This window comes from Eumetopias jubatus, unplaced genomic scaffold (assembly GCF_037043125.1).
Source record: "Eumetopias jubatus isolate StellerSeaLion01/CBP00866 unplaced genomic scaffold, mEumJub1_p1.0 scaffold_9, whole genome shotgun sequence".
NCBI lineage: Eukaryota > Metazoa > Chordata > Mammalia > Carnivora > Otariidae > Eumetopias > Eumetopias jubatus.
The window spans coordinates 119,326,064-119,353,273 of record NW_028274815.1 but is presented as its reverse complement, the minus strand read 5'-3'; the positions used below and the strand labels follow the sequence as shown (position 1 = coordinate 119,353,273).

Sequence of the window (27,210 nt, the reverse complement as noted above, 5' to 3'; positions counted from 1 at the left end):
CCGACACTTGCTGTTCCCCCACTACCTATCTTTAGCAAGAGAAGACAAGGCAAATCCAAGTGGTCCTGTGGCTCTTCCTTTCCTGCTCATGCATAATTTGTACCGGGGTGGTGGCAGGGGTGAGGGGCTGAGCTACCATTCGGCTGCATGCACCTACTGCAGCAAACCCTACCTCTCCCACGAGAGACTGCGGGGAGCCGTGAAACAGGTGAAGGTTCCATCAGACTTGCTGCTACCACCCTCTGAGTCAGGATCCTCAAGGGGAGGGGGAAGTGGGCACCTGTGATAAACTGCCTAGGTTTATTTGACTGCCAAGAAATGTTTAAAACACAGAGGGTGAGGCCCAGTGTGCAGTTCTAAGATAATGCCTAGGATTTATGCTCCTGGCAAAGCTCTGGAATCCTGCCTCATAGGCTCTCTGAACTTGCCACAGAAAATGTGTCCAACATCCCGTGCTTCCTGTGGATCCAGCTGACACTGTGTGAACACAGACCATCATGGAGCACTAAGACAACCCGCTGAAGGGAGCAAGGCTTCCACATTCTTTGCCTTTTTTGGTTAAGAGCAGTAGGCCAGGCCTGACATGCTGCAGATGAGCTCTGAGATAAGAGGGTTAGAAATGACAGGGACTGACATTGCGGTGACCTTTCTGCAGGAATTTCATTTTCAAAACAAACAAATTTATAAGCTTCTCCTCTAACCAACTCCTATAAGAAATACTGATCAAAATGTAAACATTGTCAAATCTATTTTTTTCTGGCTAGGAAGTATTTATGTAAGAAAAATTATGTTAGAAAGAACATCATAGGCAGAGGCTTGATTTGATGAGACAAGATTTCCAGTATCAAGACCCATGTTTCCCTTTATCATGCCCTGTTGTGCTATAGGACATATGATATATAAAAATCACCCACTGCTCAGCTACTCCCAATTAAGAGTCGTAAAGGGTTATTATGCACGAAGCAGTTTATGAAGGGCCCTGTTTTAAAGGTGGCCTGCTAAACTGAATTTAAGTCAAAGAACTTAATCTCATGAAGCCTGAGAGCCAAGCAGAAAGGGGAAGCTGACCCTCACCCTAAAATTATTTAACACATCCAGTCAGCCCCCTTCATCCTGCCAGGAGGCTTATTACTTCTTGCCACTAAAGCTCAGAGGAGCTACACTTAGAAATCACAGCCTCTACTTAAACTACAATTAATTCACTTCTCTTTCTTTCTTTTGTTTTTTAGGGAAAATATATAAATCTTCCAACTGAAAAGAAGAATGCCACTTTTAACTTCCCTTCAAGAATCTATGCGGGAACAAAAAACCGTAACTGATCTACACCTCTCCCCCAGCCAGCTCTGTGCTCCCATGTGACTCAGTGGCAGCTGCAACAGTTCAAAATGATACATTCTAGGGTGTCACAGCAGGGCTGGAGCTGCTGAGTAAGATGCTGGGGAAGACGGAGGAAAAGGAGGAAGCTGTGCTCCAGCCCCAGTGCTCAGGGCCTCTCGGCTCCATTACTAAACCGGTAAGAAAGGTAAACACAAGCTATTTCCCAGAAAGGAAAATGACAAAATGGCTCCAATTAGAGGAATGTTCTCAGAGCGATCCCACCCATCCGCTGTAGGAGTCAAATGGGAAGGAGCTTCGTATGCTTGGAATTGTACCACCAAGAATCTTCAGGATATTTCTTTCTCCCCAGCAAACCCTCTACACAAAAGGTTTAAGGGAGCTTCTGCTGCTGCAGCAAAAACTCCCTTCTGACAGGGATTTGCAGAAGCAAGAGAAAATAAAAAGACAGTGTCTACATATAATTATTTTAATAAAAATGAAACAAAAAATAGTCAATTTTAGGACTGGGCATATTTTCCAACTTTAATGTAATCATAAAGCTAAATATTCACAATTTAACAGATGTCCATAAAATGCTTTAAAAAAAAAGATTTATTTTGGGGCACCTAGGAGGCTCAGTCGGTTTAGTGTCCGACTCTGAATCTTGGCTCAGGTCTTGATCTCATAGTCGTGAGTTTGAGCCCTGCATTGGGCTCCACTTAAAAGAAAAAAAAGAGAGAGAGATCTATTTTAAAAATGCACCTGGGTCCCCTCATCATAGAAAACCACATAAAACCATGATACTAGTACAAGAACTATTTACTATTTATAGTTAAGTATTTTTCTTAGGGGCACCTGGGTGGCTCAGTCAGTTAAGCTTTGGACTTTTGATTTCAGCTCAGGTCATGATCTCAGGGTTGTGAGACTGAGCCCCACATCTGGCTCCAAGCGGAGCATGGAGCTTGCTTAGGATTCTTTCTTCTCCCTCTGCCCCTCCCCTCCATTCATGCCCTCTCCTCTCTCTAAAAAATAAATAATTAAGTGTCTGGGTTTGTTTTTTTAAGTCAAATGTCAAAAATCTAAGTTTTATGCAAATAACAAAGCCCCCCCACATAATGGCCTCCTTAACAACCATTTTCATGGAAAACCAGGTTACTGATGTGCAGACAAACATGAGAGATGCAAGCCTTTCAATGGTTTCTTCTTCTGAGCCAAATGCTGACTGAGTCAAGCCTCCCTGGAGGGCAGCTAAGAAGCAAAGGGTAGAAAGGCAAAGGTAGTTTCCACACGGAATAATTTTAGGTGATATTTATTATAATTTTAAGCGCTAATAGGTTGGCCTGGGGTAAGGCAGCCTGTAGGTTACTGCACTGCATCTGGATACAGTTTTCTCTAGAAGCAATAAAAAGACCAATTTCTTTCCATAAGCAAAAAAAAAAAGAGAAGGGAAATAACATTTCCTGGCTCCTCCAGAAGACTAAGGGTATATCACATCTCTCCCACCAGAAGGAGGTTGCTGTGATAGAAAATAAGGAGTCAGAAAATCTAAGTTCAAATCCTACTCTACCACTTGCCTGTGGTGCACCATATGACTTCACCTTGCTGAGCTAGGCGTCCTTACATTTAGGATGGGAATGGAAACCATGCCCGCGCCGGGGGGTGATGGCAGATCCGAATGAGAGGCACGTGCTAAACTGTTCAATGTGAATCGGCAGATCTGAGGCAGGAGAAGAACCACCACCACTCCCATGTTTATTGTGTCCTAGGCAGTCCTTACCCTCCTGACCTGCATGTTAAGAAACGGCATGCAGAACTCAAGAAAAAGTGTTAGTGGGATATAAAGATCCATCCTCCTACAAGCCATCTGAGTATGTCCCGAAAACTTAGCACCTTTACTAGAAGCTGGTTTGAGCAAATGAAAGAGCCTCCGGGGGCGCCTGGGTGGCTCAGTTGGTTAAGCATCTGACTTTGGCTCAGGTCATGACCTTGGGGGTCCTGGGATGGAGCCCTGCACTGGGCTGCTCCACGCTCAGCAGGGAGTCCGCTTCTCCCTCTCCTCCTCCCTGTGCTCTCTCTCCCTAAAGATAAATAAAATCTTTAAAAAAATAAATAAATAAAAGGAGCCTCCAACCTTCAAGATGGTGGAAGTCACAGATTTTTGTAACTAGGTAATACCACAGTCCAGTTCCATCAATCTAAAGGCCAAGAGACTGGAAAAAAATGTGTCTAAGCAGTGAAGCCTAGACCTCATGGGAGCATCACCAATGTGAAAGGAATCCCCCATCAAAGATATAGTCTGACCTAGCCTAGAGATGAACTGAGCTGCAACCGTACCTACCACCTGAGATCAAGACACTGTGCCAAGCATTAGGACAGGGCTGGGGATGACAGAGTGACAATCCAGACAGCATTTTATGGTCTGCTCAAGGACATAACAAAATCATCCATAAACAGAATAACAAACCATGTGGTGCTCTGAAGCAAAAAGACAGGGAGATAGGACAGTATTTATGGGGGGAGGAGAGGAGAAAGCTGGTTTTGTGGGGTGGAGATGGAGGTGGGGTCTCAGGGAAATACCGTTTGACATGGAATATAAATGATGAAACAGGAATCAACAAGGGAAGAGTTAACCAGTGGGAAGGAAAGGGGGGAGAGTGTGCTCAGGGGGAGCAGCATATGTAGAGCCAGAGACAGAAAAGGCCAGCACAGACAAAGTGCAATGGAATGTGTTAAGAGATATGGCTGATGGTCAGCAGGGGCCAGCCATGGAGTGGGGCACGGAACATGTGTTGGGAACATGCAAGGATTTGGGATTATATTCTAGGAGCCCGGGGAAGCCATTTAAATGTTTATACAGGGGAATGACCTGCTCAGAGCTACCTTTTGAAAAAAAATCACAGGGCTGCCATGTGAAGGATGAGTTACAGGACACAGGAACAAATGCAGGTGGGTCTGCAAAGAGGCTACCACAGGTGAGCAGGGGAGGAGTGGTGGCAGTGGGGGCTAAGGTGGTGGGTATGGAGACAGAGAAGAGAGGAAGAGAAGGGGAACAGATTCAAGAAAAACTGAGATGACAACCACAAGGGCTTGCTGAGGTCGGGCAATGAGAGGCTGTCAGGCAGAGGTGCGGTACAGGGGCTGAGGGGTAGGCTGAGACAAGAGGAGGCTGAACTGACCCATCTGGGAGGTGGGACGAACAGGGAGTAATAGTAGATCAGCTCCAGTGTACACTCCTGACAAATGGCAATGCCGTTCTCCCAGACAGGGAAGGAGATGGGGAAGGGAAGGTTAGAAGAGGACGTCTGTGTTGGCCGTGTGACATGTGAGGTGTCTGCGGGAACAAGGTATATGGGTCTGAAGGGTCTGCGCTAAAGATCTAGATTTAAGCCACCAGCACACAAGCGGTAGCTGAAGCCACTCTGAGTGTGTCACAAAAGGACAGAATGAGAAAAAGGCTAAAGGAATCCCAACATTTACAGGGTGGGGATGGAGAAAAGCTTACTAGGAACACACACAAAAATAAGACTGGAACAGAAACCAGAGAAGGAGAACACATAAAGGGTAATGAATAGTATTAAGCACTACAGAGAGGGCCAAAAAGAGCAAAGGAAACAAAAGACGGGGTGGGGGGGGCAGGGGGGGGAGCGGATATGTATCTTGACGTTTGAGTCTGGACCAGTAGTGGGGGATTCTGAAGACAGCCACTTCAGTAGAATGTAGATATGCATGCCAAGCTGCAGTGGGTTCAGAAGTAAAGACAGCAATGGAAAATGGGGTAGTTAAAAGGGACAGTGGGAGTGTGCTCATGTGAATGTTGTTGTTCTGTTTAATATTAGAGAGGCAGAGCATGCCACCTGCGGAGAAGGGCACCTGTAGCCAGTCCACTGGAGAATTCTTCCACAGAAAGGAAAATAAAGTGCCCCTGAAGGCCCCATGTGATAAGGAAAGGCAGACTCTAATAGCTTCGGGTTAGACAAGTGTTCGAGCCCGTTTGCCCCAGGTGAGGGTAACATTGCTATTTTATAAATGACAAACCACACCAAAGATAAAAGCCTGCAAGGACCACTGGCCTCAACAGAGAAAGCCTGGAATGGGGACTACAGATCCTCATCACTGAATCGTAACTGGGTAAATGATATCCATGGGAATAACTCCTAGAAAGTCTATGCCTCACAGAACAGAAACACGATGGGCAAAATAAAAGGACCCAGAAAAGCACCAAATACATCATACCAGACACTTTGAAGAAAAAGTGGACTGAGTCCATTAATCACTATCCAAACCCCAAATGCTCAGAAGGCTGCTGGTAAATTTTTGTTGAGTTTAAAATTGCAAAGTTACTCTAAGTTCTCCAAGTACCTAATGAACAGATTAAGCAAGAGAGTTGTCCACACTTTTTCCTAAAGATGTTTAAAGAATCTGAATAAGGGAGAAAACAAATTAAGGAGGCTTGCAAAGTCATAATGACAGCCGGTATCTTCACCTCTTCACAGGAAGCACGCTACACCTTTGGGAGCTCATGGGCTTCGTTTGCAAAGGTTTCATTCTAACTCCTGATTACAACCACGAACACTTTTTGCTGTAATCATAAGAAAAGACTTTCTAATCTTAATTCAAGCCCTATTATCTTATAGAGATAAAAACAAAAGTCAGAAATGGAACTTCCAAGATTGCAAAGTATGACATAATCCAATTTTACTTTCTACAAAAATTGCAACTTGAAGTGGGTGAAGACCTACCTTACCAGTAGCAGGAACATTCCTAAATACTAAAATAGATCTTTGCTCAAAATGACATGTATCCATTGGGTCAGACATTTAGACACTAGAGCTCAAATTTCTGTAATCTGAACCTGCTCTCAAAACGATGTTCACTCAAGTCAGTGTTATTAAGTAGCTATTTCCCACAGCCGTTTCAAATGTAAACATAACTTAAAACCCAGAAGAGAGCCCCATTTGTCTAATTAAACTATTCAGTGCTCATTTCCTCACATAACAATGATTAATCCTTAACTTGGGGATAGATATCTCTATGTCCTGTCTATCTCTAAAGCTCTATGAAGCACCAAACTGCTGAAGATGCTTTGGAAGAGCAGGAACTCCTAAGTCAGGAATGCACACTAAGTGGCAAAGACACTGAAATGTATATAAACTTCAACATACTTAAAGACAAGCAGGCATCTACACATACACAGAGAATCCATTTTTCTAAACTTACAGGAAGGAAATAATGCAATCCTGGAAGTTAGCCCAAAGTAAAAAAAAAAAAAAAAAACACCCAAAAAATAAAACATACTCAATAAAAATCATCATTGATTATCCAACTATAGGTGTTCAAGCAACCATTTAAAATGTTTACATAGGTTTCTGTTAATAAGAGAAAACGACACATAAAGTTAAAAAAAAAAGCAGGACAGAAAATTGTCTACATATTATGATCACTTTAATTTTAAAATTGTAGGAGAAAGGACGCCGGGATGGCTCAGTTGGTTGAGCATCCGGCTCTTGGTCATGGCTTGGGTCATGGTGTCAGGGCTGTGGGACTGGGCCCTGTGTTGGGCTCCACACTTGACTCGGAGTCTGCTTGGCCTTCTCCCTCTGCTCTTCCCCTGGCTCACTCTCTTTTCGTCTCTCATATAAATAAATACAATCTTTTTTTTTAATAAGTAAAACTGAAGAAAAAATAAAGGAAACATACCAAAATCAAGTTTTCTGGGTAATGAGATTATAATTTTTTATACTTATTTTCTAAGTTTCCCTGTGATGTGTCTGTGATCATTAAAACAGAAATAAAGACTATTAGTTGAATTAAGAATGAATGTTTTGGCAGGCAAGCAGTGACAAGGGGCCCAGATGCTGTTTTGACTTCACACGTATATGTACTTTATAAATATGAAAAATTAGTGCTACACACACCAGCTAAAACTCAGTGGAGCTATTCTGGAAAACAGGAAGAATCTCCAAAAGTTGGGATATAAAAATATGGAAATGATGCTATGACTGAATGTATGGAATTCTAGCCGGGAGAGCTTTGAAATCATGTCACTTCTTTAATGTGAAGTCTCAAATGATGGCAAACCATGCCCTGAGGTCACCAAGTATGTGAAATACATTATAATGATAATAATGTGGCATTTTTCCCCCTGGGATGAAAAGAGATAAATACCAAAGTTTTTACATGGTAACATTAAAAAAATACACACAAGCACCCCCCCACACACATATGCGCGCGCACGCACGCACACACACACACACACGCACACACACACACACACTCACTCACTCACAGATAAAAGCTCTGGCTACAAATCTAACCTGAGTGTAAGGGTTGGCAGCAACTGAAAAGAATGAAAGGACTTCAAGGACACAGTCTCTAAACTCCAAATTACTTGCAGAACCACACAGTTCAAGAAAAGTCCCCACTTACTGGAAGGAAACTTTGCAGGGGGAGGCTCCCATATCAAAGCGAGGGTGAAAAAGCAGGGGGCAAGGCATGAGCTGCTGTGTAGGGAAGGATGTGAGGGCAAACCCTCCATGGGGTCACTTGAGCAGTGTTAAGCAGACTGACCTTTTCAACAATGGCTTGATCAGCCCATGGTGCTGATAGCACTGCTACTCTAGGGAGGAAAAGAATTATCTGGCTAAGGAAGGGCAGTGAGTATAGAGGACTGTGAGCAGGTGGGGCCAGGCCAGGCAGGGCTGTGAGAGGCAGTCTAGGCAGGGTCCCTAAGCTCCCAGGGAAACAATGCAGATGACTAGAGTCAGGAGATTAGGGTTCTGGTTCTCACTGACTTCCTCCTCAACCTTGACTGCTCATAGACACTCTGAGCTTTGATTTCTCATCTAAAATGAGGATTAGATCACCTGCTCCCATCTGTCCTTATTGGAATGGACAATGAGATACTGACTTTGAACATCATGGGAAAAAGAAGAATTTACTCCAAAGTTGACAAAAAATGGAGCTATCTCCACCTATTGCCTATCCCATTATTGAAATAATGCTTTTAACCATCTGCACCCTGCAGGGAGGGGGCTGATGCTGCCAAAAACAACAGATGGCCATCAGTTTGGTTTAGTACCTTCTCAGCTACAGCCAAAGAATTTCTCAAGTTGTTATAACCAAACCGCAAACAGAAATATGAAGAGTCACCAGGCAATGTTGGATTCTGGGCCATTTACCCCTTCCCAGCTGTCTGAAGTAGAAGGCTCTACTCCTGAGTATTCATTGTGGCCAAGGGGTAGGTGCCAAGCTGGGGAGAAACAGCAGCAGCCCCAAGTTCAATGATCCAATCACCCCCACGCCCCCTAGAGCATGCACAGTCATAGCCAAGAGGGTATTTAGAACCTTGGGGGCAGAGTCGGCTCTCTCAAACCTTAGAAAGGTCTTCTCAGAGGCCACTCTGAAATGCTTCATGCAACTATTTTAATCCCCCTACATAGATGGCATTTTTATAAAACAAGGTTCTTGGGGATTGTTGAAATGATTCAACTTTGGCTACTCTGCTGTGTAGGATGTCTTCCGGCTGTTGACCTGATGGAATCAAATTTAAAATAAACAAAACAACAACAAAGGAAAACACAAACCTGGCAGAAAATTACCAGATGTCTGCCTTGGATTCTATTCCTGGTCTGTGGCAAACTCCCTTCTCTGGGTCTGGTTTCTTCACCAATTCAGGAGTCAGATTCCATGATGTCTAAGGTTCCATCCAGCTCAACAGTCCTGTTAACGACTTACAGATACCCAGGCCTCAACATGCCACTTCATTTTGAGGAAGAGTGAAGCTGGCTATCATGGTTGCGCCTTGGTGGCTTGGCTGAGCGCACACGCATCTGTATGCACGTCTTGTAAACATGGGGGTATGCACACCTACTAAAAGGCGGCACACACCACTGCCCTCTCCTGTAGTCCCTGACACGCGTGGCACCTAAACAGGGCCTTTGCAATGTCAAATGCACCAGTAAGCGGGCCTCTAGCATACTTTTTTAAATTCTGCAGCAGAAATTTTAAAAGATCTACATAAATAGAAAGAAGTCTTGTGTTCATGGACTGGAAGACTTAAGACTGTTAAAATGGCCATAGTTCCCAAAGCAATCTAGAGATTCAGTGCAACTCCTATGAAAGTTCTAATGACCTTTTTTTTTTGCAGAAATGACAACCAAACACCATGATGTGAATGAAAATAACTGATATGTTATGGTCGTAAAACAGCGAGTACCTGTTCCTTTATTTTTTTTTTCCGATGTTCGTACAAATAGATCTGTATTCCCTCCCTCCATCCCTTCCCCTTCCCCCCCACATGCCCTGATCACTCAGATGAACGTACCCACATCATGCTTTCTCCAAACTGGCAAGACAGGAACTCTATCCGACCCATTCTGACATGGCTTGTGAGCTTCTAATAGACAACTGGGGTAACAGTCACCTCTGTCTACCAGAAACAAACTTTCCCTTTGCTCTAAGAACTGCAGTTTGGAGGCTTTTCTGGTACCTTTGGCCTCACCTTTTTGAATTAACCTTCTTCTGTACCCTCCACACTTCTTAACCACCTCCAGGCTACCATTTATGCTTCCCTCCACATGCCCTCTTTCCCGTTTCTAGGTTTTCTCATGTTCGTGACAAAAGCATTGCAAATAGATTTGAAGCAGCCCCCTTCTAACCCTGCCTGGAGTTTAAAGGAAAGGTGGTAGGCCAATGTCACCATAACATCCAGAAACAGAAGCAAGAAACAAAAGAACAGGTAAAAAACAAAACCCTATCATCTCAAAATGAATCATGATTCTACTTAAAGGGGAAAAAAGCACAAATGAGAAACCCATAGGAGTTTCTATCAAAAAGTCACTTTTTTTTTACCACAAATTAAATCAGATTTGTCAAACCACTTTTCATGCAACCTAAAAAAAAAAAGTCTTCTTTATAGAAAATTGATGAAATTTCATGCACAGAACAAATGTTTATTGAGAAACAATTATGTTCCTGGCACTGCAAGAGCCCAAGACCACCTAGGCTAGCAGACTTCAGAAGACCTGCTGAAGGGTATTACAGGGTTCAGAAACTGCCCATGTGTTTAATAAAAACAAACTTCTAGCCAAATTAGTGTTATTATCAACATGTTAATCTTCTCGTCTATTTCAACTCAGACACAGTGAGCTAGGGTGTTCCCTTTACTTCTAACTCTCCGGTTCCTGCTGTTTCTCCCCCAACAGAATGTAAGCTCCTGAGGGAAGACAGCACATCTTATTCATTTTGGACATAATTCTGACTGGCACAGGCTGTGCTGACTTTATTCATGAATAAATAAGCAGCTCCTTAAAGAGTACAGAGCCTGGTTCCCATTGGAGGACTGTAGCACTTCCCTCCCACCCGTTCTGTTTTTTTGTCTTTCTTCACACATTTGTCTGCTCCAGTCTGGCTTTCCCATTTATCAACCTGTTTCTCTTCTTCAATTGTGATTTCCTTTTACAAAAAGCCTTTACTGCCTTCCAGGAAGTTTGGGTTTGACCTTAAACCACAATCAGAGTGGCCAACTGCCTCCTTAATCTACATTATGTACAATCCCCCGGTTTGGTTTTATGTTCACCGATGCTGTTTATGCCACAATGACTTCCTTGAGGGCAGAAACACAATCTCCCTCTGTGGGCCATAACTGCCCCCTTCTATATGCCAGCATCTGAATCATCCTTGGCTCTGAATCATCACATTCCCTACCCCAAAGCTTAGAAGCCACCCAGAAATCTAACATAAGATTCTTAAGTGAAAGACAAAAAGGTATGCTTGTTACATGTAGGAAGAGGTGAACTTAAAAAAAGGGGGCAGGTGGGACTCATGCGTTAACAAATTTGAACTTTGGGAAGAAAACAGGCTCTCCAGCAAATCATGACATTTCCAGAGTTCTAAGAATTCCATGTTCATACATTAAAGGTAATGAAAGGATTAAAAAATAAAAGATTTCATTTACATTCTGATATGGCAATTTTAAAAACAAGGACTACCAGTGTTAAATAAGTGAATGTTAAAAAAGTAAGTATACTTGATGCACAGCCCTCATCAATGAACAACTGTGAGGATTTAGAATAATTCATGTTGGTAACGCATCATCTTTCAAGTGGCATATACTTTCCAAGTTTTGCCATCACCATTAAGAGTATGGTGGAGTAAGACCAGTCTGTTCCGGAACGTCAGAGAAAAATCATGAACTCTAGAAAGCAGACATTTTTTAGCAAACATGGATAAAGAAAAAACTAAAACCAGCTCTCAACATCTTACATTGTATGTAGTCTTTTGATTTTTTAAATAAGCAAATTTAGCTTCATTTTTACAGTGAATGGTTTTGTTCAAGTGGCTAAGCGACATGGTTTGAGAAAAGAAAGGAGCTTTAGCTCAGAATCTGTACTTTCCAGCAATGGGAGTCTCCTGTTCTGATTCTTAAGCAATGGAACCCCAGTGTCCAAATGAGCAGAGGAATTTGGGCTGGAAAGCTACAGAACAGACCCAAATCTCTGATCCATCTCTCTGCTTAATGACCTTTCATGGCATCTCACAAACCACTGGTTCTAAAGAAACCAGAATGATCCCCCAAGAAACATAGGGAGCCAAGTGCAACTGTGAGGAAGGGAAATAAACAAAGAGTTAATCCACTCTACCAACCCAATCTCCTTCTCAAAGACTCTGTCCTCTATGGTAGCTTGCCACGTTCCACCCAACAACAGCTGCTCATGATAATCAATGTCTGACAGATCAGAGAAAGCCCTTAATGTGTCGCCAAGGGGCAGTTCAACAGATGGCATGGTGACTTACAACCAGAATCATTAATTACACTCTCTTATTAGTCCCGGGGCACAGTGCTGAAAATGCTTCCTCAGTGAAAGATGAGCATTTCAGATAAATGACCGTCTGGTACCGCCTGCGAAACTCCCTTTAGGATTTCTGGTCAGTGTCGATTTCTAAATCCAAGCCATACTACTCTCACAACCGTTTCCCATCTTCTACTTCCAGGACGGCTTATGAAGTTCCCCTAACCACTACCCAGCCCTGCTCCCGTCATCCCTGAAGGTAAGGATAGGATCAGAAGTGCCCATCACTCATTGCCCTCCTGAAGTCAGCGACTGTGTGGAAAGGCAAACATGACAATCTCAGCCTCAGGGCTAGCTCGCCGTTTCCCCTTCCTCTGCATCAGAGAACATGTTTCTTGAGTGCTGGGCTGGGGAGGGGGACTATCCCCTCCCTCCCTTACCTACTCCGGTGCTTCCTGTGATATTCGACTGATTCTCCAACTCAAAACTGTCTTCACCCCTGAAACTGCTAGCAGCTTAGGGCAAGCCAAGGTTCCCAAATGTCCACACCACACCGCTGGCTGTGTTATGCAGGCACTGATGTTAAACCACCATGTACTTATTGAGGAAGCCAGAAAAATGCATGGCAAGGAACTAGTCCTGAAGACCCTCCCCAAGGGCATTCAGGCTAATGCCAACTCAGGGTAGAAAGTAGTTCCTTCTCAACAGTTTGAGAACTGGACTCCATAAAACATTACCGTGACATTTTAGAACTGATTGCAGACTGGGCGCCTGGGTGGCTCAGTCAGTTAAGCGACTGCCTTCGGCTCAGGTCATGATCCTAGAGTCTCGGGATCAAGTCCCACATTGGGCTCCTTACTCAGTGGGGAGTCTGCTTCTCCCTCTGCTCTTCACCCTGCTCTTGCTCACTCTCTCTTTCAAATAAATAAAATCTTAAAAAAAAAGAATTAAAAGAATTAAAAAAAAAAAGAACTGATTGCAGACAGAGCTTAGAGGCAACTACTTATTGGCCTTAAGCATGGATATAAGTCAGAAATAAATCTCAACATAATCTAAAAGAAAGGCAATTTTAAGTCTTTTCCAAATACTACCAAATACACATCCTTCAGTTCTGTCAACCACCTGTTCTTTTTGTACCTCAATCTACAATTTTTTTTTTTTGTGAGTTCAAACTGAAGTAATATTAAGCTCCTAAATGCTTTAAAGTTTCATTGTTTCTTGCATTCTGGTTTGTTCTTTCTTGGACACACAAAAACATGACTTCAATTTTCAAATCAGTTCAAATGATTACAGTATCTGATGGATGCTCGCATCTCATTAGTTTTTTAAAAGACAAAAAAATATGTTAAGGAAAGCATAAAGAAACCTCCTACTGTGGACTATAGGAAAGGAAACGGGCAGCCTGGGTCTGCCTTGTGAGGTACTCACTTCTAGTTTTTTCTCCTTTTCTGACAAAACATCTTTCTGGTTCTGGGTGTACTCCACCAGCATCCGAGCCAGCTGGCGTCGGTCTTCCAGTTCTGCCGCCAGGCGCCCGTTATATTCTGCTAGTAACAGACATGCTTCATCTACTGTTTTTGAAAGACGTTCAGCTGCCTCTTTGTCTATATACAAATGAGACCAAAAAACAGAGATAATACAGAAATCACACAGCCATGACTGCAAACATTTCTGGGGGAGGTTAACAGTTTCTCCCCCAATGTACAGAGTCCAAGAATAAGCCAGAACCTGTAGACAAACAATGGACTGGCTGACAGAGAAATCCAAAGGACGCACTCCTGTTAACAAGACAGGACACCTCTGAATTACCTGACGTGGCAACTGTACAAGGAGGGGAATCTGCAAAGGTTTTCTAAATGCCTATTCCTGCAAAAGCTCTACAAATAAAACAAACAGAGATATTTAAGGTCATACATGAAATAATTTTTCCTTGCCTCTGATAACTGCGAAAGCGCTTTCATATTATTTTGTTAAGTATTTTTTGCACGTTCTTCTGAAATACAAAAGCAAACATTCATTTCTTGGGTGTGGAAACTAAGACCAAATAAAAGCTGTAAGGCTGGTTTGATACCACGTGGTTAGCAGAGAGTTGGGACTCAAAACCATTTCTCTAAAATGGACCTAATAGGATTCTACCCCTTGTATACCATACAAGCCTTGAACCTGGGCAGGAACTCTCTTCTTCCATTCAGCAAAATACAGGGTCTGATAAGAACAGACGTTCTTTCTAATTCTTTAAACGTGACCCAGAGTAAGAAAAACATTTTATGCAAACACATAGAAAGAAATGAAAATTTCATAAAGCAATACTTATCCCCACTATGTGCAAAGTGTTCCATCTTCTATTCTTTGCTTTTTTTTAAAATTTTGGTCATTACCTACCAGAGTGATTTCACATCCAATGGGCTGTAACTCACTGTTTGAGAAAAAACTGTGCTGAAGTATCAAAGTATAAGAAACGATATCCTTGGAAAGAGGAGGTGAAGGAGGCTCAACATTAGGAAATGAGAGGGAGTGACAAAAGGATGAGCTGTATTAGAAAAGAACTGATAAAATTAATTTCATGTGGGTCTGGTGAAATTGGAGCTCTAATATGTACACAGCATTTTTAAAAAGGCCTTTAAGGGTCAAAAGAATAGATCACTGCCTTGAAACCAAGAGCAAGGGCATCCCCATTCCCTCTTGCTCACGCCAAGATTCTGCTGCTGTGACTGTCCCTTGTGACTGTTCCCCACACCTTTCAACTTCTTTCTCTTCCTCCGCCAGCACTATCATCAGCATACGAACATGCTGTTCTACCTTCTGTCCACATGTCACTCTAGCTACTGCCCCATTTCCCTGCCTCCTTTACAGAACTCCTCAGGAGAGCTGATCATTCTCCTCATACCCACCTCCTCTCCTACCACTGTCACTTAACCCACCTCAATCAGACTGTTAGGCCCCAAACCTTCCAATTAACTGAACAAATATGTGGGCTCCTATTATGCCCAACACTGTAACAGGCTCTCAGAGCAACAGGGAACACAAAGGACAAAAACTCTCTGCCCCAAGGAGTTTACATTCTCAGGTAAGAAGAGAAACAATATACCACATTTTACTTGTTTATCAGCTGAAGATCAGAATTCTAGAGAAAAAAAGGCAGAGGAGAAAGCATGGGGCATTCAGAAGGAGAAATAACACTTTTAAATGTGGTGGTCAGGGTAAGCTTCACTGAGGTGGTATGTAAACCAAGGCCTGGAAAATGTGGGAGAACAAGCCACGTGAATTTAACTATCTGGGGAAGATCATCCCAAGCAGAGGGAACAGCAAGTACAAAGTCCTAGAAGAGGAAAGTGCCTGGCAAGGAGCCCATATAACTGGAGTGCTCTGAGCAGAGGGGACATGGTCTAACTTCCATCTGAACAGATCACTCCGGTTACTCTAATTATGTGGAGAACAGAGCGATGGCTGGGGGTGGGAGATAAGGAGGAAGCAGGGAGACCAAAGAGGAAACGCTTGCAATAATCCCAGTGAAGATGTTGGTGACTTGCACCAGGTAGTAGCAGTGGAAGTGGTGACAATATCAGATACTGGGGTCAGATACTGGGGTCAGACACTGGTTTTGGTCTGATCAACAGGAATGATGAGGGGGTCATTTACTGATAAGGGGAAGACTGTGAGAGCACTGAATTTTGGAGAGAAGATGACAAGTCTGGTTTGAGATAGGTCAAGTTTGAAATGGTTTTTGAGACAGACAACTAGTAACACTAAGCAGAAGGCTGGATGTACGGGTCTCAAGTTCAAGTGACAAGTCAACACTAGAGACGTAATTTAGGGAATTATTAGTCTAAAAATTATTTAAAGTCATCAAATTGGATAAGAGGAACTGTTAGTGAAACTAACTAGAAAAGAGCGCTAAATACTCAACATTAAGAGGTAACAGAGGGGTGAAGAAACCAGCGAAGGAAACTAAAGAGCCAGAGCCAGAGGAAGGAGAGAAAAGCTAGGATAGAGTCCTACTTTCCTGTTGCTGCTGCAACAAATTTACCACCAATTCAGTGGCTGAAAATAACACAAACGTATTATCTTAGTATTTATTATCATGGCCTCTTCCTCCATCTTCAAAATGTATCTCTCCAAAGACTGTTTCCAGGGTCCTATCTCCTCTGACTACTGCCCTCCGGCCTCCCTCTCAGAAGGACCCTGTGACTAGATGGGGCCCACCTGAATCATCCAGGATACTCCTCCCCACCTCAAGATCCTCAACTTCATCCGTCTGTGAGGTCTCTTCTGCCATGTAAGATCGTGTATTCACAGGTTCTGGGATTAGGACACAGATGTCTGGGTGGGCCAGGGGTATTATTATTCTGTCTACTGCACGAAATCAGACGAAATGCCCAACTGGGCCAAATGTTACTAAGATCAAGTTACGATGACCACAAGTAAAGATTGGGCAAAAATTCACCACTGAATTAGCAACATGGAAGTCATCAACAACAATGATAAGAGCAGCTTCAGTAAAGTGGAACCAAAAGAGAATGGGAAGAGGGGAAAGGGAGACAAATGAGCACAGGCAATTTATTTAGAATGCTGTATTACAAAGAACAGAGAAATAAGGCAGTATATGGGTCAAGAAAAAAAGTTTTTCCCACGTAGGAAAAAAGTACATGTTTTTATGCTGTGCAGAACGAGCCAGTAGAGGGGAAAAAATGGACAATTATTGGAGCAATGTCCTTGAGTAGTGAGAAGGAACAGGACTAACAAACAGGTAGGGGGCTGGTTTAGAAAACAGCATGTTCGGGGCGCCTGGCTGGCTCAGTCGGTTAAGCGTCTGCCTTTGGCTCGGGTCATGATCCCAGGGTCCTGGGATCAAGCCCACATCTCGAGCAGGGAACCTGCTTCTCCCTCTCCCTCTGCCTGCCTGTCTGCCTACTTGTGATCTCTTTCTGTCAATAAATAAAATTAAAAAAAAAAAAGAAAATGACATATTCACCCACAGAAGTAGGAAGAAAAGTCAGCTTATATGTGTTATTTGTTTTTCCCAGCCACACTCAGCTGTGCAGGTCCAGGAAAGAACAAAGGAAAAGTTGGATTTAGAAATGGTGGCTGAGAGGGGGAAATGAGTTGTTATTAAATGAGTATAAAGTTTTAGTTTAGTTAAGAGTTCTGGAAATTGGTTGTGCAATGTGAATGTACTTAGTGCTTCTGAAGTGTACACTTAAAAATGGTTAAGAATGTAAACTAGGTGTACTTTATTGCAATTAAAAATCAAAATGAATTTTTTATTCATTTAAAAAAAGTGGGGCGCTTGTGTGGCTCAGTTGGTTAAGGTCCGACTCTTGATTTAGGTCATGACCTCAAGATCATGGGATCAAGCCTTACATCGGGCTCAGCAGGGAATCTGCTTGAAGTTCTCTCTCCCTCTTCCTCTGTCCCCCACCCCCAGCCTTCCCCCTACACTCAATCTCTCTCACACAAATAAATAAAGAGATCTTTAAAAAAAAAAAAAAAGGGCCATGAGACATGAGACCTTTAGGTCAGGGAAAACAGATAAATAAAATCACATACATTGCTAGCTTTATGTTAATTTGCTACCAATTTTTACAGACTATGATTCTGATATTAAGAATAAGTGAGTTGATCATTATAATAATAACCTCAAAAGTTGGACTTAGCCAAGAGAAAAGCTGGGGTTTTGCCAGAAGACTACAGTGAAGAGGAAAGAGAAAAACAGAGACCGAGGGTGTATGTAAGGAAGCGATTATAAAGACTCCGCGCTAAGTAGAGAAGAAAGTAAGGCTGGAGGGGAGTGGAGGCTGAGAAAAGGTGGAAGGATTAACAGACTGTTAGATCTAGTAGGGTCCAGTTGCTGGAGCTGGGGAAGTAGGAGTGAGGCCAAATGCTGCCTGTAGGATTTAGAGAGCCTCCATGTTGTGTCCTGCAGCTAAGCATGCTTCTGACCTGAAGTCTTTACTCAGACTGTACCTTCTGCCTGTGTAGCACTTCCTTCCCTCAGATATCCTTATGGCTTGCTTCCTAATCTTGGGGGGGCCTCTGATCAAAGGTCATCTCATCAGAAAGGTTTTCCCCAACCACCTTTAAAATACAGGTGTGCCTCAGAGATACTGCAGGTTCAGTTCCAGACCACTGAAATGAAACAAATGTCGCAATAAAGGAGTCAAATGAGTTTTTTGGTTTCCCAATGCATACAGAAGTTATGGTTACACTATACTGTTCTACTAAGTGTGTGAGAGCATTATGTCTAAAAAAAATGTATACGCTGTAATCAAAAAATACCTTGTTGTAAAAAATTCTATCATCTGAACTTTCAGTGAGTCCTAATCACTGATCACAGATCATCGTAACGAATAATAGAAAAGTTTGAAATATTGCAAGAATTACCAAAATGGGACACAGACATGAAGTGAGCAAATGCTGTTAGGAAAATGGAACTGATATTCTTGCCCGAAGACACCTAACCTCTCAAAGCCTCAATTTCCTTCTATGCAATATGGGGATATATAGTCAGTGACCTCAAAAGGTTATCACGAAGAGTAGAAGTATCTGGCACAGAGCATTCTAAGTATTAGTTCGTGCTTCACTCCTTCCTTTCAACTTCCCATGGATAAAGCGGGAATAATGTTACATGTCCCTCCCTGTTTAACTGGGGGTGAGCATCAAGAGGGCAAAATGACATGACTAACAATATACACCTTGCGCTCCTGGCATTAAAGGCACTATCATCTATGGGGTGTGTCTGTGTGCAGGGTATAAATCACAGAGCACTGAATCATAATTTTTTTTTAGTAAGAGGATCATGAATTTAATGTCTTCTATCCTGTCCCCCCAACATCATGGCATGCCAGCATTTCTCCAGTTCCTAGAATCACTTTTCAAGCATGGACTGTTTCAACAGCTTCGCTGTTTGCAAAACCCAGTACCACATAGAAGTCGTCTGTATCTGCAAACGTAAGCATGTCTTAGGGTTTGATAAATTAGAGAAATGTCCCTCTTCCCTCACCTTTCATCCAAACTCTACCTTCTCACCTGTTATTTTTTCCAACAGAGAAACATCTTGCACTTCCTGGGGCAAAGAAGCAATCTTCTGCCGGACAGTAGCATCCCCTGATGCAGCATTTTCCAGGTCCTGCAAAGCTTTGATCAGTTCCTCAGTCTGTAGAATGAAAGCACAAACAACACTGTCCATTAAGACATATGGGATTTAAAGAAAGTTAGCCAGAATTAAATGAGGTGCAGGAAAATTCTAAAAATGATCACGCTCCTAACATTTACAAAAACATTGTCCTTAGTACCAGATCCTATACTGAGGGCAGTGATTGGATTGGATGATGGATTCTAAGAGAATGTGCAAAGTTAATTTTTCTAAGTCGATAGCAGAACATGAACAAATTCTACATAACCTGAAAAAAAAATCTTTTTAAAAAGAGCATGTTTTTGGCAACTTAAAAAAAAGGAGCCTGGTTCAAATTGCTTAGTTTCAAATAATGTATGATTTCTAATACAGAATGGTCTGGTCTCCAGTATAGCATAAAGGCGTACGTACCAGATGTTGAACAACTGTGTGCTGACTGATTAAATGAAATGACACTGCCTACTTCAATTCTTTCTTGAATTTGCTTTACAAAATGAGTGTCACAAAGATGACAGTTTCCATTTTGGCAGCCACTCCCCAAATTAAATGTGTCAACTCATTAATTACAAACAGAGGAGAAAAAGACTAAGAAAAGAGCAAACCAAGAACACATACTTTATACACTAAAAAGGGTAATTTTAAATCATCAGAAAACAGAATGCCTGGGTGGCTCAGTCGGCTAAGCCTCTGCCTTCGGCTCAGGTCATGATTCCAGGATCCTGGTATTGAGTCCCGCATCGGGCTCCCTGCTCAGCAGGGAGTTTGCTTCTCCCTTGCCCTCTGCCTGCTGCTCCCCCTACTTGTGCTCACTCACTCTCTCTCTCTGACAAATAAATACATTAAATATTTAAAAAAAAAAATCATCAGAAAACAATGAATGCTGACAGGTTCGCCAGTCCATCATGACCCAGGAGTAAGAAACTGGCCATGTAGACAGTAGTCCAGTTATCCTGAAAGTTAATAATTCAGGCTGGCCCCCGTGGAAGTTTTTAAACGCAAAGCTACACGGCCTAACACTGTTTTCACTTAACCCACCATCTAATTCAACATTTTAACGTAACACAGACCCGACATGCTTCCTATTTACATGGACCTTAGCCACACCCATGTGTAATAAAGTAAAACTGTTTTAGGCAAAATGAGAGGCCATGTAACTCAGTAAAGATCATGGTCTCTGAGGTCAGTCAGACCCAGATTCAAAGTAAGACACTGGGCAAGTTAATCTCTCGTTGAGCCTCACTTTCTTTGATGGTAAGTAAAGTAAGTAAAGTAAATTAGTAAGTAAAGAAATAAACAGCAAAAATTAACCAATCACACAGAGCTCATCAGCTAATTTATATGAAGGGTTAAACAATGCAAATATATAATTAAAAACTCAGCTCCATTTTAATATTTAAGTAGCAAATTTGCTATTGCCACACAGACTACCCTAAAAACTAATGAGTTGTTTACTTATATAACATAACCATGTATAGGAGAAAAGCCATGGCAGAGGACATTCAAATGTCTTTGTAGCATTATCTACCCTTTCAAAAACAAAATCTACTTTTTGAGAATATTTTCAAGTCCTAGGAGTGAAACAAAGCCAAGTCCAAATACCGTATAACACATAAATCCATGCCATCCATGGCATGCAAAGACAAAGGCAAGCCTGCTATCTGGCAAGCTTTACTGGGTAGATCTTGCACCCAGTGCCCTGAGAGCTGCCCTCTGGTGATTCCGTACTATTGGTCCCTGGCGCCACCCTGTGGCCATAATCTCCAACTAGCAGTCCCTCCACTAAGCCACTGTGTCCTACTCTCTGGGAGTCCTGACATACCAAGAGGGGTCCTGCAGAAGGATCTTGGGGAGAGTAGCTTCCAGGGTAGTCATCATCCTCCTCCTCTTGTATCTGCTGAAAAGTTCGCTTCAGAGATTTCTTCTCCTCTGTTGCTAGAGGAAAGAAAAAGGGCACAAATTTGGGTCATGAGAGCCTGTGCAGGTAAGAGTCAAACGCTATGCACAATGGGCTACATGAAAAAAAATGGCAAAAGGGGTGTACATTTCCAAGGATGGCTTAACGTTAGCCTATATGCTAGTTATTTTAAATTGGTGGTAGTTCCCTACATTACTGGAGTCAAAAATGGCCTCAGGTCTGTCATCTTGGACTCACTGGAAAAAGACTACCAAAACAAGCATCTGAAAATGAAACTTACCAAACTTAATACATTTAATTAAAAAGCTTATCTCTTAAAAATAAAAGTTAACAAGAGAAGCAAAGTGGTTAAGAAACCCATGAGACAATACAAGGAAGGAAGCCAATGTAAGGCAGGGTTTGTAGAAAATACATTGCATATAAAATGAAACACTATTCACTTTGCAAGATAATTCAGAAAATAAAAACAGGTACTCCTCACTTTTCTAAAGCTTGCTTTTATGAAAGACCTACAGTAATAGTACCTGTTTTCACTAACCAAAAGAAATTCAAAGAGGATTTTCACTTTCACAAAGAAAGACACAAAGTGAAAATAGTGGTCAGCGTGTGTGTTGCAGGGAGCGATTATTATAGAGGCAGCATGCACCCCAAGCAGCCAGAGCGGCCCCGCCAAGCTCCTTCCCAGCCACTACACTCGGCATCTCAGCATCAAGCCACCAGAGCTGTGAGCATCTGTGCTTTATCTCGATTTATTCTGTGCATCTGTTAGCAAGATGTGGCCTGAGGTATCAGAAAAGCCTGAGAGAAGTTATTTTTGGGGTCTGGGAATGCTCAAAAAGTTTTCCATATAAATTAATGGTAACTGCTCCTTCTCTTTATGCCATTTCGGCTTAGGAGATGTTTCATAGGAATGGTCTAATTTCAGACAGCAGGGAAAACCTGTAGTAGAGAGAAACCTATCAATAAAATCGCGTCAGAAATTCTACACATCATGCTCTTTAAACTCTCCCTTTAGAAACAAAACAAACCTTATTTTACCTTAAAATTAAAAATAACCGTTGCTGCGAAATACGACTGATAGAACTGAGAGAAGTTACTTAAGTCACTATTTTAAAGTTAACCACTTTTGAGGCAAACAGGGTACATTACATTTCTTATTATTTGTATTGTATGCTTTTAAATGGCTAGGATAGATGTGCCCATTCCAAAATCATTACTTTTGTATCAAATTGGACAATACAAAATAAATGCCAAACATCTGTGGGACGTAAGTCTAAATGACACGCTCAGGCTTGGAAAGTAAAGAAACGCTGGTAACATGTGGCAGGCACGGCAACAGCTTCTGTACACTGAGTCCTTCCGGCAACTCTGAGATGTACTATCTCCAGCTTGCAGGGGAGAAAATGGAGGCCCCGAGAAGTTCAATACTGGTCTAAAGGTGGGACTTTCAAAATCTGTGCGCTTCCCACTGCAGTCAAATTCCTCAGCAGCACACACTCTCTCATCTGCCAAAGGAGGGGTCACCATGCACCTGCCTCTGAACTCTGTGAGTTATAAACAGAATAACGTACACATCTTGCTTCATTAAACATTTTTTCCTGGAAACAAGGATGTAGTTCCTGGTCCTACCTTACACATTAACTGACCAAACTATGCTTGACGTGAAAGCCAAGTCAATATCATGGGTTTGTTCCTCTGTTCTACTAAATAAAGGAAAACAGCAACATTTGCATCAAGACAGCCCTCACTTTGCAAGATTCTATTATGCGCGGATTTGTTACCAAGGTTTCAACACCAGTCCCCCGACACCACACCACCGTTCAAATTTGTTACTGCGGCATATTCACTCAGAGTAACTGCATAAAGAACAAACTTTGCTGCTAACTTCAATCCACAAATCACTGCGTAAGTAATAGAAACGCATCATGATCAGTGACCACATCACTTCTTTCAGGTCACTGGTTGGTCACTGCACCGTTATTATTTCAGTTCACACACAAACAGCAGTGTTTGGTTGTGTTGTCTCCCAGGGATCAAATTCACATGACATTTCATAAAAATGAATAATCAAAACAGGAACTGACTGAAAATGACAAAGATGAAAGAGCAGCCCCGAAATTAAAACTAAAGCTCATGCTAGAAGCAAATGGAACGTAAAGGGAGCTGGCAGAAGACACAGCTGGCCACGGGGACGCTGGCACGGCCACATCCTTCCAGAAACTCTAGGTCCGCAGCCACAATCACCTGGTGAAAGCCAATTTATCAAAATAAGTGAAGAAATCAGTTGTGATGACAAGGACGACCATGTCCCAGAGGAAGTGATGCTGACAAAACTCTTCACATTATAGGAACTCTCCAACATATGTCATGACCCGGAGAACACAGGGTAAACTGCTGAAAGCCAACCCAAACTTGGAGGATGCTTGCTCTGTACCATGGAGTACACAAGGCAAGCTCTCTCTGGTCAAATCCCTCTTGTGAAGCTCATTACAAAGAAATAAAGCACTTTAATTCTCAATGTTCCTAGTGTTTTATGTTCTAGCATGCTAGGTAACTATTAGTGTTACTATCTTTTTTGTTCCCTATAGATCTGTAATCAACAGTGAGTTTTCAATTCTTTGATAAAAAAATTTTAAAAGTCATAGAAAAATCAAAACTTTTCCCATTGATTATTAAGATCATTTTGCATGGTTTTGGCTTACATAGTCATTTTTACAGTCCTGCGCTATGCAAAACAAGGACTGCTATATTTGTAAAACAGAAAATCTAACAGTATATAATTTGCATATGAGATATCTAACAGTACTTAGCACACATTAGCTGCCTAATTAATGTGCAGGGTGGTATGACCCTCATAGACACTTAGTCACCACAAAGCATCAAAGTGGCCATGCGTTAGGAGTTGCCACTAAAATATAAGCACATAAGTGAAAAAAATTTTTTAATATTTTTTTGTTCACTTCCAAGCATCTAGAGCAGTGCTCAATGAAATAACTGTTAAATACACTAAAGAAGGTAGAAAAATTACAAAACTTGAATCCTTCAGTTTCAAACTCTCATACAGAAGTTATTATATATAAAAACCACATACCACTTTATACCTTAGGACCCTCAGAATCACTGAATTTGGGCACTGGAAGGCCTTAGATAGACCTACATCTTTGCTTTCCCCACCTTGTTTTTCATGAGCATATATCCAGGCCCACAGGCTGTGGTTTGTCCACAGTCGAGGAGCTCATTAGTGTAAGTCTGGGCTCTATAGCCCAAGTCACCTGCCCCCTAAACTGGAGTAACTTTTTACCACTTCATACTGGCACTCACTCACAGCATTTCAAGACTGAAATCAAACTTATGAAAATAATTGCAGGCCCATTTCTGTCCTTGGCCATCCTGATGGAAGAGGGTGTAATAAGAGATAACCCACTGTCATCCTACTTCAGTTCTCTCCTCTTTGCACTTGGAGAACCTACTGGAAATGAATTATTCATCATTTTCTTCATAAGGTTCCTCCTTTCCTGAGCAACCTGCTCATACTAGGGAACACTTCCACTGGCCCCATCTTCTAAGTACAATGCCTTGGAGACCACCAGAATCTCTCCTAAAGTCCCAACTTCCAGCCGACTCTACACTTCTGAGATTTATCTTACAGATCTTTCCATTCTGTTTCTTCCTATCGCCTCTTATCAGAAGTGTGCCCTTTTCCCTGCCTTGTGCAGACCACCGTCCCAACTGGTCTCCCTGCCGCTAGTCACTCCTTTTCCAACTTAGACTACACTCTCAGGAAATGAACGGCCCACTGTGCCTCTACTCAAAAACCCGGAATGGCCTCTAACGATATTACAGTTTCTACCTATGCTCAAAGCCTACCCATGGTAAAGGCAGCAGCATCTTGAGCCATCATCTTCCTCTACTCCCGCAGCACCCGGCCCTTGCTGTGCTGTACGGCCACCGGCAGGCACAGGTCTTACCTCTCTGACAGAAACATTAAGTATCTTATTTCTTTATATCCCTATAATACCTAGAAATGTGTCACCAGACCTGAGTTGGAAACTTCTTGAAAGAAAAGGTGGCACAGAGCTTGGAAGACGCCAGCGCTGAACCAAAGACGACCATATGCCTCCGTTTACACAAACAGGACAGCCTGCTCTGTTAACTGTCCCCTGACTCATCTGTACAAAGTTAGCAATTATAATGCCCAGCATTCTCAATCTAGTCAGGCAGCTATTAAAAATAGCCTAGGAAATCTGTCAGTCCCACTCCTATTACTGAATTTAAAACAAGGCACCCTCCCACTATCAATTCAGCTTCTGACCATAGCATTTACATTTGCTTTTTGACTCACTCAACCACTCTGTTTACAGGCAGGGCAAACACTACAGGTGGCCCCAATCTGCCTGTCCTCATATTATACACTCTCTACTCTATCCCCCAACCTGTCCCTGTGTCTCTAGGGGTCTTGTACTTGGCTAACATTCAAGCAATCCTGGTTCCCTAAGCATTTATAATACATCTCTTGGAGACCTGACTGTGGTAGAATTTTAGACACTACAGCAGACTACAAAACTAATTTTAAGGCAAAAAGTTAGCCTGAAGTCTCCCAAACACTTTATAAAATGCAGCCATCTACTTGTAAAGCTAGGTCTTCCAAAGAATCCACTTGAAATTTTCTGGGACTAAAAAACAAACAAAACAAAACAAATAAAAATAAAAAACAAACGGAAAAAACCCCAATACCCACAGATTTTATATTACTTTTATAAAGAGAAAAGAATCCGGAAATATTGTTTGTAACAGCTCCTGCATTCTTTGTTCTCTCCCTGCAAAATAAAGGCAACTTTTAAAAGGAACACATTAAACTTTACTCACGGAAAGAGAAAGCTCTGCAGCCAAAGTCTGACGCTGGACCTACTATCCTGAAAGCACTTCACCAGTACCGTCTCCAGCTGAGTGGCCAGCTCCAGACTTAAACCTGGGGAAGCTGGGCCTAGAGCTTGTGCTCTCAACCACTATGCCTTCTAATCTTGCACAAAATCTGGGGAACTAAAAATACTAACAATTCTCCTCCTATGTTTGCCACTGGATCATATTGAGAAACTCAGAATATTAGATATTAGAAACAGGGAGCGCGGCTCAGATAAAAGTCATATTGTCCCTTCATTAATAACATCTTACCTATGTCATCTCAAGTAATCTTTAGGACAGTGCTGTGTGGTGTTACTACTAACAGCCATCTGGTACAGTGAAGAACCTGAAGCTCAGAGAGGTCTAATGCTATGCCCTAGGTCACACAGCATGGAAGTGACAGAGCGGGGATTCATACTCTGGAAGCCTGGTTTTAAACCCTTGCTTGGAATAGCTAAACTACCTAAACTAAGGTCCAGGAAAGTTGGGTGACCTGCTCATGAATTCATATCCTAATTCAAATCTACTGAATACATGTGCTTCCAGCAAAAAGTATGGTGTGAAGAACACAGGCTTTAAAGTCATACAGGCCAGAACATGAATTCTCCACTTATTAATTATATCTGGACAAAATCACTATACCCTTTTGAGCCTTAGTATCCTCATCTGAAATAAGAAAATAATACCAAATTCATAGAGGAGTTGTAAGAATCTAAAATAAATTAACATGAAAAGCAGCCAACAGAGAGGCTGGAACATAACAGATGCTCAATAAATGCTATTTCCTTTGTATCTACCTTTCTTTTCTAAATCCTCCTACAACTGTAGGATACCGTGTGACTCATGTGTGACTTAAGTAAATAATGAAATTCCATTCAGTCCAGTGACAGCTTGAGTATGCCCAAGAATAGAGAGGCAACTTTAGAACACCTGGGTCTTACACATGGGGAAACGGGTATATAAACCCAAGTTCCAATTCTCTAAAACAAAATTCCTAAGCTTATTTATTCTCTACTGTCAAAGTTCCACAGGAAAATTTTTATTTCAAAGGTAAATTCTAGAGTTGTCTCAAGACAAAGAAATATCCATGAATCAAAGCTGAAATATAAAAGGACTATTTAATTTTGGAAATAAACTTCTGGAGAACTCATCAT

At 42.1% G+C, this 27,210-nt stretch overlaps 1 protein-coding gene across 1 annotated transcript in view; it reads right to left on the bottom strand.

The window, feature by feature from the left end:
• The window catches only part of RPRD1B (regulation of nuclear pre-mRNA domain containing 1B), a 49,065-nt gene that overhangs the window by 7,287 nt on the left and 14,568 nt on the right, over nucleotides 1–27,210 (bottom strand). Inside the window, exons 4-6 of the mRNA XM_028118803.2 lie at nucleotides 21,059–21,171; nucleotides 19,134–19,260; nucleotides 13,536–13,711 (exon numbers count right to left, since the gene is read on the bottom strand). Coding sequence (XP_027974604.1) covers nucleotides 13,536–13,711; nucleotides 19,134–19,260; nucleotides 21,059–21,171 — 416 coding nt within the window. The remainder of the gene's footprint in view (nucleotides 1–13,535; nucleotides 13,712–19,133; nucleotides 19,261–21,058; nucleotides 21,172–27,210) is intronic.